The sequence below is a fragment of the Pyrus communis genome, chromosome 1 (genome assembly GCF_041283825.1).
Source record: "Pyrus communis isolate YQ-2024b chromosome 1, ASM4128382v1, whole genome shotgun sequence".
NCBI lineage: Eukaryota > Viridiplantae > Streptophyta > Magnoliopsida > Rosales > Rosaceae > Pyrus > Pyrus communis.
Window position 1 is genome coordinate 5055470 of NC_142565.1, and position 12307 is coordinate 5067776.

The 12307-nt window shown below is 39.4% G+C and overlaps 2 protein-coding genes, 1 long non-coding RNA gene and 1 pseudogene across 4 annotated transcripts; 2 read left to right on the forward strand and 2 right to left on the reverse strand.

Moving 5' to 3' along the window:
• Nucleotides 1-789, forward strand: LOC137721568 (RING/U-box superfamily protein). Its single transcript, XM_068460662.2, has one exon. The coding sequence runs from the start codon at nucleotides 211-213 to the stop codon at nucleotides 676-678; it is 468 nt and encodes a 155-aa protein (XP_068316763.1). The 5' UTR covers nucleotides 1-210; the 3' UTR covers nucleotides 679-789.
• A 1261-nt stretch (nucleotides 790-2050) lies between these two features.
• Nucleotides 2051-2572, forward strand: LOC137720883 (uncharacterized). The gene is made up of 2 exons (XR_011066592.2): nucleotides 2051-2191; nucleotides 2298-2572. It is a non-coding gene; the product is annotated as an uncharacterized LOC137720883 (long non-coding RNA).
• Nucleotides 2573-4409: 1837 nt separating this feature from the next.
• LOC137720253 (transcription factor MYB73 pseudogene) lies at nucleotides 4410-5834 on the reverse strand (annotated as a pseudogene). The gene has a single exon (XR_015962358.1). The product of XR_015962358.1 is annotated as a transcription factor MYB73 pseudogene (transcript).
• Nucleotides 5835-7988: 2154 nt separating this feature from the next.
• On the reverse strand, nucleotides 7989-9587 carry LOC137720252 (transcription factor bHLH51). Its single transcript, XM_068459294.2, has 2 exons — nucleotides 9131-9587; nucleotides 7989-8603 (listed from the first exon to the last, which is right to left on the reverse strand). Exons 1-2 carry the CDS (start codon nucleotides 9473-9475, stop codon nucleotides 8124-8126), a joined length of 825 nt encoding a protein of 274 aa, XP_068315395.2. The 5' UTR covers nucleotides 9476-9587; the 3' UTR covers nucleotides 7989-8123.
• Nucleotides 9588-12307: the final 2720 nt, after the last annotated feature.

The following is a 12307-nucleotide window of genomic DNA, read 5'->3' on the forward strand; positions in this document are numbered from 1 at the left end:
AAAAATCATTCAAGAACTGTGTAACACTATTAAGTTGCTACTCAGCTCTCTTTTAAGCTAACAATGGCCGCCTCACCAACCTCTACTTTATATACAAATCTAATCCTTCTTTTGCTAATCACATTCTAATCTCACTTAAACCCACCAAAATCTAAAACCCACTTCCAATCTTCCAATAATTACGCCGCCGGACCTTCCCAATTGCCACCAATGACCTCCCAAGACAATCAGCCGTTAAACGTCCACTTCACCGTCCTTGATGACGATCAGTTCCGCGTCCGAGGCAAGACGCTGTTCGTCGCCGTCCTAATCTTCACCGTCGTCCTCCTCGTCACACTGTTCGTGCTCTACGCGCGCTGGCTCTGCCGTTTCCACCACCACGACGTCTCCTCCGACGCGCCCCCCACGCCTCCGCTGAATCGGCCCAAGGGCCTCGACGCCGCCTTCATCCGCGCCTTGCCGATTGTGTTGTACCAGGAATCGAACCGGGATTTGGAAGCCGGCAGCGGTGGCGAGTGCTGCATATGCCTGGGCGTGTTCGAAGACGGCGAGAAGGTGAAGGTTCTGCCCAACTGCCGCCATAGTTACCACTCTGAGTGCGTGGACACGTGGCTTTCGACCCATTCGAGCTGTCCAATCTGTCGAGCTCAGCTCCATGCTCATTCCACTGCTTCCTGATTCTGCTTAAACTTAGTTTTTTCTTCTTTTTTTTTGAAAATTAATTATTATCTCCATGTGGTAAACTGTTGTAAAAAAAGTAGCGGAATAAAAGAATATTTGCCCCGACAATCAGATAACGATCAAGGATTCAAATCATTCAATACCTATACGAACGGTTGGATGTGTGCCCACGACTTAATTTTCTTTTTTTTTAAATTTATTTTTGGCAAAAGAAAATGTGAATGTTGTGGACTATATTGCTTTCAATTCTCTACGAGTATAAAGTTTGCGTAGATTTTCAATGTCACCTTCTGATTGGTTGAACATAAATAGCAAAGAACGTAAGTTGACGTCTAGAATAATGTTATTCATATTATGTTTTTATACTATATTTTTATATCACCTTAGGTGACATCTGATGTGGACAGTCACATCATTTGAAAAATTTGCAAAATCCAAGGAAATGAAGAAGAAAAACTCATTATATATCACAATCATCATTTAATTAAACAATTTTTCTTAATTATTAATTTATTAAATAATGAACTAAATTTAAAAATATGATTAATTCAAATGATGTGGATGTCCACATCAAATGCCACCTAAGATGATATGAAAATATAGTATAAAAACATGGTATGAATAGTATTACCCTGACGTCTACAAAGAGGTAAAGCTTACTTATAATTAATGTGGTTGGATTTCGTTGTAAAAGAGTGGTACACCTAAGTTTTGTTTCTAGACGTCCAAGAATTTTATTTAAAAGAAAAAAAAAATCATATATCTGTATTTGAAATTACCACAAACGATTGATTTCTTAAGGAAAATAATTATTTTATTTGAACATTCATAGGTTTTGAAACAAACAACAGATAACTGAGTGACGAATGAACTTTGCCCTCCTGTGTTCCTGCTCAGCCTCTTCTACCACCTGTTCTCCGTCATCATCTTCTTGATCGTCTTTGTCGCCAGGCCCTTCCTATAATTCTCACATGACCAGCCACTTAAGGTGTTCGAGTTTGCTGTCCCGGAACGAGTTGTGATGGTTTTCTGTCTAAAGAAATGTGTAAAGGTAAATTGGGCGTCTAAAAAAACTAGTGTAAATTGAGTGTCTAAAAAAACTAGTGTCTAGAGACAAAACTCGAATATACAAAGAACCACTCATACAGAATAGTATCAGAACAAATTATCCACTCGTCTTACTTAACACACACGTAAGCAAGCACATGTCATCCAAAAATGATACCTCTTGACCTTCCGACTAATCTTGCTCATTCACCCAAATATAAATATTGGGCCTCTTGATTTTTAAAACATTTTGAACCAACCGACCCAATGATGATTTTATAAACCGGCCCAACCCAAATATGAAAGCCGCCTACACATTAGGGTTTTCTCCCTCCAGTATAAATACTCGCAGAGCTCTAAAACCCAAACCCTCTCACGCCGCTACATCCCCTTCCGTCCTCCGCAGCTTTCAAGACCAGGGTTTGGGTGCGAACATCGTTTTACCGCCGCCATGAGAGCCAAGGTAAAATCTCAGTCTCTCTCCATCACCTACGCTCTCTGTTTATCCTCGCTTTGTGTCCGTTGATTGATTCGTTTTCTCTGTGTATTTTTTACGGCGGTGATTGCAGTGGAAGAAGAAGCGCATGAGGAGGTTGAAGAGGAAGCGCCGAAAGATGAGACAGAGATCCAAGTAGTTTACTCGTTCGCTGTCACCGATCAACAATCGACGTCGCTCGCTTCCGTCTCCGTGTTTTGTTTTCTAATCAAGTAATCACTACTGATCAGTCAGTTTGTAGCCGTTTTGTACTATTTGGGTTACCGTTTTGAACCAGTTTTGCTTCAATTTCAGTCAGGTTATGAACCTTATTATGAGTCTTAATATATCTGATTTTCCAATTTTCAATTTTGATGGCAATGGCGGATGTTCGGAATCTTATATTTTCGTTGGTGATTTGGAGTATTGTGAGGTTAGTATGATTATACTCACTGTTCTTAAAATTTCTGCCAAGCGCCGAGTCGGTGCTAGGCTGTTGGTCACCGGTTAATGTCTAGGCGTTTGAAAATTAGGAAATGGCGTTTAGACCTACTGAGGCGAGGAGTCGCCTAGGTGTGGCTTAGTTTGCGACTCAATTAGACAGAAAATGGATAACTTTCCTTTTGCATTTTAATTTTTCAAACTTTGTTCCACATGTTTTCATTATGTTCTAATAGCTCACAATGTTTATGTCATTCCATTTTGTAGTTTGTATAAAATCATATATTTTTTAAGTATAAACAAATACTTATTTACTCTAAATACAATAGATTTAATTAAATTCGCCTAGATCGCCTAAGCATTTGCCTAGACCCCACCTTAGTAGCCTAGGCGCTAAGGTCCCAACCTGCCGTCCGACTATTACTTAACGTCTTTTAGAACTAGCTATGCAATGTTGAGCTTGTCCGTGGGTTTGACATAAGCGGTATGTTATCGGAAATTGTCTGTTTCGGCTTCACTGTTGGGTCAAGGAGCTGAGAACCTTTTGATTAACTGGTTGCCTCCATTGTTCTGGGTAAATGCTTGATCGTAAGTTGGTCAGCATTGCTGATTATGCTAGCTCAATGGCAAAAATTTTGGAATGTCGATGGACATGTTCATTATTTTGGATAAGTTGATTGATTTTGTTGTTGCCCTTAAGCAGGAACTCTGTTTCCGTAACCAAAAATGCGGGCGTTGTTCCATTTCAAGAGTGAGCAACGGTGTGTTAGGTGTGGTGTAGTTTTGAGCAGGAAATGTGGTATCAAACTCGGTTTAACCATTCGTCCAAAACATTTTGGAACCGATGTGTTTTGCGTTCAGTCTGTGTCAGTATGGATGCAGATGCTTGTTCTCGTAGTATATGTTTACGTCTCATTTCCTAGATGTGGTGAATCAGTTATTTTTACAAACAATGATATTATCTACACTAAATTAGTTGGATGTGAGTTTGAACTTGGGGTAGCGGAATACACCGCACTCCCTAAATGGAAGGGAACGAAGAAAATGTTAAGAAATGTTGTAGCGCACATTTTCGGCCGTTCGGGTGCGTCACATCCTTTCTTTTCAATGTGGTTAGGGCGTATTAATTGGGTAATTTATATATACACCTCAAGTTGAATCTATCTAAAGACATTATGAAGGAATATTACTATTTGACTCACCACGGCTATCATAACGATCTGTCGGTCCCTCAATTCACCACCAGCCTAAAAGAGCCCCTAATGAAGGAAAAAAAAACGAAAATGACGGGATAGGATGCCCAAACATAGCCATTTTAAAGCAAAAATCGCTCTAGAGGGGGTCAATTCACCGTGAAAAAGAAGGAAAAAGACTCAACTACTTACAATTCTCTTTTTTTTTTCTTCTCTTTTTTAGCCCCCCTTACCTGGTCGAATGGTTTTGTCTATTCAATATAGGAGATTGGTGATTGAGGTGTTCGGCTACAAGTGGAATATCATATTCCTAATTGGAATAAACAAGGTTAATTTACTAGCGGAACCTAACGGAAGGGGTTCTGTGAAATAATTTTAAAACGTTATGGCGTGTTTGTGATATGTTGAAAATCTAAGGGAGGTTTTATGAAAAATACAACAAAACCTCAGGCGGTGCATGTGTAATTAACTCTATATTAATCTCTTGTGATTTCTAATGGGATAATATTAAGGAGGTTAAATTTAGAGATTTAATGATGTGTCATCAATAGGAATAAGCACGTTTATCAATGTTTAAGTAATAAATCAATCATCAACTTCCATGTCATTTAATTTTTAAAACTTTATCTCCAAATTTAATCTCTCGAGCATTACCATTTCTAATGACAACAAGTAAAAGCATTACACTTAAAACTAAGATTTAGCAAGATTTTGAAACTGAAATTTCACAACCCAACAGAAGAAACCCAAAAGAAAAAGGATAAAGATTGGAAAATGAAAACTTCATATGATCCACGTCACGGGTCGTTTTGATGTGCTGCAGACTGCAGCCCAAATGTGGGCCCACCATTCTCCCGTAAGCTATCGATGTAATTCCTGACCTCCCGCGCTATCATCCGCTGCATGATCGTCAGCAAACACGTCTCCTCCGTCTCCACCCTACAGTTCTCCACATCATCGTTATTATCCACCGCTTCGTGACCGTGTTCTTCCTCCTCACTTTTCAATACGACCTCGTTTTCCGCCTTCTCACCTGGCGGCGACAGCGTCAGCGACGTCTCAACTGTCACTCCCTCCCCTCCCGCGTTTGCTTTCAGACTCTCATGCACAGGTGACGCCCGCAGGCACTGCCGCTTCATGTCCGGCTCGTCCCCGACCGCGGCAGCCGAGTCGGAACCGGACGACGTGGAAGACAACTCGGCGCGTTGGCGTCCCCGCCGCAGAGTGGAGTTCCAGTGATTTTTGATGGCATTGTCGGTGCGGCCGGGGAGGAGGCGGGCGATGGTGGCCCACTTATTGCCGTGGAGGGCGTGAGCCTGGATAATAACGGAGTCCTCCTGAGGCGAAAAGGGCTTGTGCTGGACGGTGGGGCTGAGCTGATTGCACCAGCGGAGGCGGCAGGACTTGCCGGAGCGGCCGGGAATGCCGGTGCTGATGAGGGACCAGTTGCGGGGGCCGTGCTGGGCCACCAGTTTGATCAGGGTGGCGTCCTCCTGCGGGCTCCACGACCCCTTCACGCGATCCTCACCGCTCATCGCTCCCATCATCGCCATGCGATCATAAGAACAGAGAGAATCAGAAAACAAGAGAGAGAATGGAAACTTGGAATGAAATTGGAGAGAGAGAGAGAGAGAGAGAGAGAGAGAGAGAGAGAGAGAGAGAGAGAGAGGAGAGTTTTGATGAGTGGGGTTTTAACCGTTTGATGGAGGGGATGGGGGGTTGGTGGTGACATGCATGAACCGTAAAACCGCTATGATTTCACATAACGGAAATGAACTCCAAACGCGTTTCTTTCTTTCTGTTTGTTTCTTTTTAATTTGATTTTTGTTTTTGTTTTGGAAACCTCTCTAGAAAATCGAGGTGAGATTTTAGAGAGAGAGAGAGAGAGAGAGAGAGAGAGAGAGAGAGAGAGAGGAGTGGAGAGAGGGGAGAGAGAGAGGGGTTTAAGAAGAAGAAGTGGGTTTTTGTTGTTGTTTTTGAGTAGGAAGTTATAACTTCCCCCCTCTTCGTTCTAAACGCTTCCAATGCTTGGGTGGTTAATTAATAATTGCACTCTAATCAAAAGAAAGATGAGAAAATTGCACGAACGGCATATGCTTTTTAGTTTTATACAATTACCACGTGAATTAATTTTAGTTTCAATTAATTCCCAAACTTCACGTTGTATTGTAAATTGGTACTCGAACTCCATGAGGATCATTTTTCCCAGGCATTCTTGTCAGTTATCGTGATTAGATACATGGAATTAGTTGTCCACATAGCATACACTTATATAGAATTAGTACAACTTATTTCTGCTCTAAAATGTAACTTCGTCAAGTTTGGACCCTAGGATTGTGTTCTTATCACTTGCCATTACTTGATCCAAAGGTAGATGGAAGTGGACATATGTGTCAAATGCAGTGTTTAAAATATCCATGAAATCGTCAATATTTTCATCGAAATACTTGATAAATCAATGATCGATATGAAAAGATGTGTGAAATGTAAACTTCATCTTGTATCGGCGAGATATAGTAAAATTAATGAAATATCATAAAAGTGAAAAATGCAAGTGCAATTGTGCAAATTTTCGAGGAAAATTAATAATTAGCTCAATTTTTTTAACGAATATAAAATAGTAGAAGGAGGGGAGTGTGAGATGATGAAAAAGTAAGGTGTAACGGCTATCCGTTTCTTAATGGAACGGAACGGAACGGAAGTGCAAACTGCAAGGCAACTGAACTGCCCAACGGAGATTGCGCGGGAAACTGGGCGCGGGATATTAGCGTCACCGGCCGTAACGGCGAACTGTTAAACAGTTAAAAAGTAGATTACATATGTTTTTACAGTCGTGTTTTTGGAGTTGCAATGGAGAATTTGGTGACCAAGTTAATTTCTAACACGATATGACGTAATCACATTCAACTACTACACTGTATAGCATCAGAGTTCAAAGTTTGTGAACAAAGTGGAGTAGCTAAACATAATCTTTGTTTAATTAGTCATATAATCTTTGTTTAAACCTCTAATGGAGTGGTAGGAATTGGCTTAGGACTCCATGAGGAAGGGGGCTTGATTTGAAAATTTTCAAACTTAACCACGTGCACATGTTAGCATGTTGTACTTAATTTCGTCAAGTTTTTTTTATGTGGAACATTAAATCTTTCGAAACACCATTTCACATCAGACCAATCTTTGGTTAGGTACACGGCAATCCAATCTAGATCGTAATTGTTTGTTTGATTGTTTTTTATTTTATTTTGAGGATTATATTCAAGTTTTGTTTTGAGATGTAGGAATTTAATTTGCGTTTTCAATTCACAGTTGTAATTCTTATTCATTCAGGGTCAATTAGCAACATCTTTAGTTCACAATAAGGGCAAACATGCACAATTCAATTCAATTGATTGTACTAACTTGATTTAGTAGTACTTATCTTTTCAACATTGAAAATGTCACAAGTTCAAATCATCCACTAATAGTAGCATTGGTTACATTAGATTGGTACTAACTTTTCTCTTCGACATGCACAAGATAGATGTATTGAAGCTTTTCCAACTGGCTCTTAAACTAGTAATATTTCTCTTCTAAACATAAAAGTTCGAAGTTCGAATCTCTCTCGTCACGTAAAATACAAGTCTCCAAAGTCAAAAGTTAATGGGCCAATAACCCCAACTTGTTGCTAAAATTGTACCATCCCTAACCAGTTTATAATTGGTGGGCTTTGTCACCAGGTGTAATAGAACTATAGCCTCCTTGATCTATAATTAAATAGGGATTATCATATGCTAAACACTCTCTTAAGCACTAACAATACAATTATTTGCCATCAATTTCCTTAGTAATCACAATGACAAGATGCCTGATAGCCAGCAAGCACATGCAACTGAACAGAAGTAGGCAAAACATCATACATTGTTCAATCGAACAATCATGATAAGATGAGGAAAGGGTATACTATATAGTAGCTGTCAATGAACTCCACCACATCTTGTGGTAGGATGCCACATCCTTATGCTTAATTGCCTTATGCATGATTGAAGCATGTCTCCTAAAGGAAAGCAATTTATATGACATAATTTTGCTATTAGTGTGGCGTCTTGTGTTTATAATGTAACGTTATACGGAAAAAAATTTAAAGATATCGTTGAATTATTGATACGAAACGCTAAACGTGGAAGTATAGTTGTGCCATTTAAGTCTTTTCCCAAAAGAAGAACATAAAATAAAATGAAAGAAAGAATAGGGGCTAAGTACTAAAAAGTAAGAACACTTGATTCACATAGAAGTCCGAAATCTTCTTATTAATTTGGGCAATGGAATGGCAAGAAAAACCTCTGCCTCTTGCTTCGAATCCGACAGTTTGGCGCCATGGACGACGCGGCGAGTTTACTCAAAACCAATTTGAGTGACTGTTTGAGAGTGCTCGTGCAAACAGCCTCTTCGCCGTCCTTAGAACAAAGCACCAAAACACTTTTGATTCTTCCTCCCACGCTCGCCATGTCGGCACGAACAGCCGTCAGTTTTAGGCCTTTGAGGACTTGAATGAGCTCCGAGAAGAGTTCCGGCCGGTCGTCGCAGCAGACGGATGCCCTTATGAGAAAACTCCCCCGGCTTTTGTTAGTGCTACTGGTGGCGGAGTTTACAGTATGAGCAGGATCACAGTCGATGGTTACTTCATCAACTTCGGTTGGAACTACGAAGGATTTGCTCACTTCCATCGCTTTTCGCTTTAGATCCTTCACATGATCGATCACGCTTCCTAATAGAGCCGCCTTGTCCATCTGCACAAACAAAACTCAACCCGTATCAGGAACGTTCTCGTTTGGCAAGATCATGCATATTACGTTATTAAACTGTCAATCAGGATGTTTGCACAAGGAATGTTATGTTGTCAATACTGCCAATCATGATGAAGCAAAGTGTTATTTGGGCGCAGTGTGACATGTTGTATGTTGATATTTTTAGATTGTAAATTATGAATTAGCTCTAAGAAAAAGAGAGGGGGGGGGGGGGATGAATGATACACTATAATCTATGCTCAAGAAACATATTATATTATGTTGTTAGACTATAAATCATGAATGAGGCAAAATGCTAAGAAAAAGAGATGGATGAACTAGGCAAAGTGTTATCAGCATACGAGATATGTTATGTTGTTAGACTCGATCATGATCACCTAGGCATACCGCTAAAAAAGAGAAAAGAACTAGGCCAAGTGTTATCATCGAATGCGAGATATTCTATATTATATTGTTAGACTGTCAATCGTAACTCGCGTAGACGGAGAGAAAAATGGCATAATATATACCTTATCGGACTTGGGAATGAGTTTCCTAAGAGTAGCAAGCTGTGCGTTGATTCTATCTCTGCGCCTTTTCTCAGCCTGGCTGTGGCTCCTCGAAGCAGATGCAGCTCTATCTTCTTCAAAACCATCCGCCGCCGTCGAAGACCACGAACTAGGCGGCAACCCACAAAACTGGAATTGATTAGAGCTCGATACATGAGGAGGAGGAGGAGGAGGAGGAGGAGGAGGCCATGGAGCCAGAAAGCTGGAAGAAGACTCATTGCTTATCGCAGCAGCAGCTGCAGCAGAGTTGTATTGATGTGACCAGCTTGGCACTCCAGTCCCAGCGTAATAATAGTTCTGATCCATGGCCAGAAAATACACAAGCAAACCATATTCTAAAGCCTTCAGTCCTCCAATCCCCTTTGCTTTTAATCTCACATAATTTAAGATCTACTATTCATTGGCACTAACAACGTGTGATCTCCACATCCTGATAGTGATTGGCTTTTTTATCCACAAAACCTTTTAGTTTGTCAAATGAAAATCGCTTTTGGATGTATACGGCTGTCACCTCGATATAATTTTTTCTTTTCCTTAAGGGCTCCTTGGTAAATACAATTAAAAATGACATAGATTGACTCGATAATAGTAGGAGGCGAAATTCTTCGATGTAGCAGTTGTTGACAATGCATGGCATCATACTCACATGAGAGTGGGACTACATGCATGTTGGTCTTAGCCGGTCCCACAAGTTGTGAATGTGATGCACTGCAATAATCGCACCGAAGAACTTCTCAATTATCAAAGTTAGAAAGATCATCAACTTTATGGTATTAACTTAGTCTAATTTGTGCTTTGTACGTATCTTAATCCTTATCTAGAACCCTAAACAAGTATTGGTATTCGTATTTGTTAGAGAGGAATAAGAATTTGAGTCATTTTAGCACAATGCTTTTCAGCTTATCCAGAACCCTAAACAAGTTTTAGTATTCATCTTGACCCTTATCCACTGTTAGGCAGTTTTAACTTACTCTGACTAGAAAGCACACTGCCGCATCACCATGGTCCAAGTGAGATACAGCTGCCCGCAGCTGACTTGGTTGCTTTCAGCAACCAACTATCCGCACCTCTCCAATTGTGATTTTTCATCCCCACTAGAGCAGGACAATTGCCGCACTCCACTCTCACTCATTTATCTCATTTATATTAATTAGGACCACCAAGTACTGCTCATATGACGTGTTTTGAACAGTCAATTATAACCGCTAAATATTTTAGTTGATAGTTTTCTTGTCATTACAGTCTCACACGTTATATTTTATCCTATCGCAACAATATGATGTGTTTTGGACAATCAATTATAACCGCTAAGTATTGTAGTTAAAAAATTTTCTTGTCATTACAATTTCACGCGTTATGTTTTGCTTCAAACTATACATGTTAAGTATTGTTCATATTGAATACCCTAAATGTCTCATCGTGACACTATGACTTGCTATGTTACATCAATTAGAACTGCTAAGTATTATTTAAGTTGAATAGTTTTCTCCTGTAGCAACCATCAAACATCATATGTTTTTAAACTGTCAATTAGAAGTTAGAACTGCTAAGTATTGTTGTTGAAAAGTATTCCCTTGTCACAACAATCTACACCTTATGCTTTTCAACATTCAATTACAATCATTAAGTATTGTAGTTGAATATATAGTTTTTATTTTTATCAGACTCTAACACGTATTTATTGTTACGTTTCCAAACTGTTAATGAAACTTCAACGATATAGAATGTTATCATAATTATCTGTAGACGATTTTTCAACACAAACATTTCTTACCGTCAGACAAGCGATCATTTTAGTATCTTGTGAGATCTCCATCTATCTTCCTAATAAATCTAACAAGATCTCTTGGTTTAACCTTCAAGCTGCCACACATTTTTTGTGGCTTGGTTCGTCTTCTTCTCCCATTGGCTTGCTTGCTTGCTGTGATGGTACTACACAAGCAGACAAAAGAGCTTCAATAAATAATCAACAATGGCAGGATATAAATATTTATATATATATTTTTTTTAATACATAGATATTTTTACATTAAGGAAATATGAAGTTTGGTTCAGTCACACAGTAGTCAATCTAATTTGATATCGAATTCTCTATCTACGAGATTCAAACTTATGGCCTCTCACTTCTGAATGAAAATAAATATCATCAGATCATAATACTGAATAACAAATAAAATATTTATATGTTATACATAATTACATATATAGGGCCCCTTGATTTTACACTGAAACATTGTAACTCGCCATAAAAGAGGGAGGGACTTTAAAGATTGACACGACGTTTGATCAACCAACTGCCTCTCTCTCTTTCTCTCTCTCTCTCTCTCTCTCTCGCTCTCTGTGCAGATTTCTTCCCCTCCATTTTCTCACATTTTGTGTGGTCCTTGTAGCTCCCGTATCTTCTTTCTTTCCCTCCCCTCATTTTTTTTCTTCTTAAAAAGTATTGATATATATCTCGAGTGCATGTCTTTTGGGGTCCATTGGCTTTGGTTCATCGTTATTGCTAATTTACGTGTCGTGGGCAGGAACATGATATAAAGGTGCGGAGTCTGCAGAAATATCTGTGTGTAAGATGGCTCGAGTGGGTTGGCCACTCTGGTCGTAGATGACGTCAACCGACACGAGTTTGATCATGGGAAGAGAAGCACATCAAGCAAGCTAAACTCATGGGTGTTTGATGGGAGGACCTGCATCGAGTTAGATTGAAGCGGTATTACAAATAAAAAACGCACTTTTATATGAAAAAGTTAAAACATATAATATTGTGTTATTGATTTGAGATATCATCACAGTAGCGAATCTTGTGTAAGTCTCTCTTATTTGATTGACCATTAAAAACTTTATGTTAAGTGTTGATGATATTTATAGCCGTAGTTTTTGTCATTGAAGTAGGAGAGATTCTTAACTATAGCCGTTATACATGCCCTTATGTGTATCTCTTTGTATATTCCTTGTGTCTCTCTCAAGTAATGAGAAAGAAAGCATGAGAGGATATACAATCCGTTACACCACAAATTCTCTTCAGAACCATGTATGTCAACAAAGCAAAACTAGCACACAAATTCAACTAAAATGAACTTATTGAAAGAGAAAATGAGAAGATATACAATCGGTTACCCGACAAATTCTCCCCGAAAT

What these genes read in the sequence shown, in the direction of transcription:
- LOC137721568 (XM_068460662.2), top strand. Translation starts at nt 211, where the DNA reads ATGACCTCCCAAGACAATCAGCCGTTAAACGTCCACTTCACCGTCCTT.
- LOC137720252 (XM_068459294.2), bottom strand. Translation starts at nt 9,475, where the DNA reads ATGGATCAGAACTATTATTACGCTGGGACTGGAGTGCCAAGCTGGTCA. An exon ending in TCATTCCCAAGTCCGATAAG is followed by an intron (nt 8,604 to 9,130) that starts GTATATATTATG and finishes TTGTTTGTGCAG; the next exon opens with ATGGACAAGGCGGCTCTATT.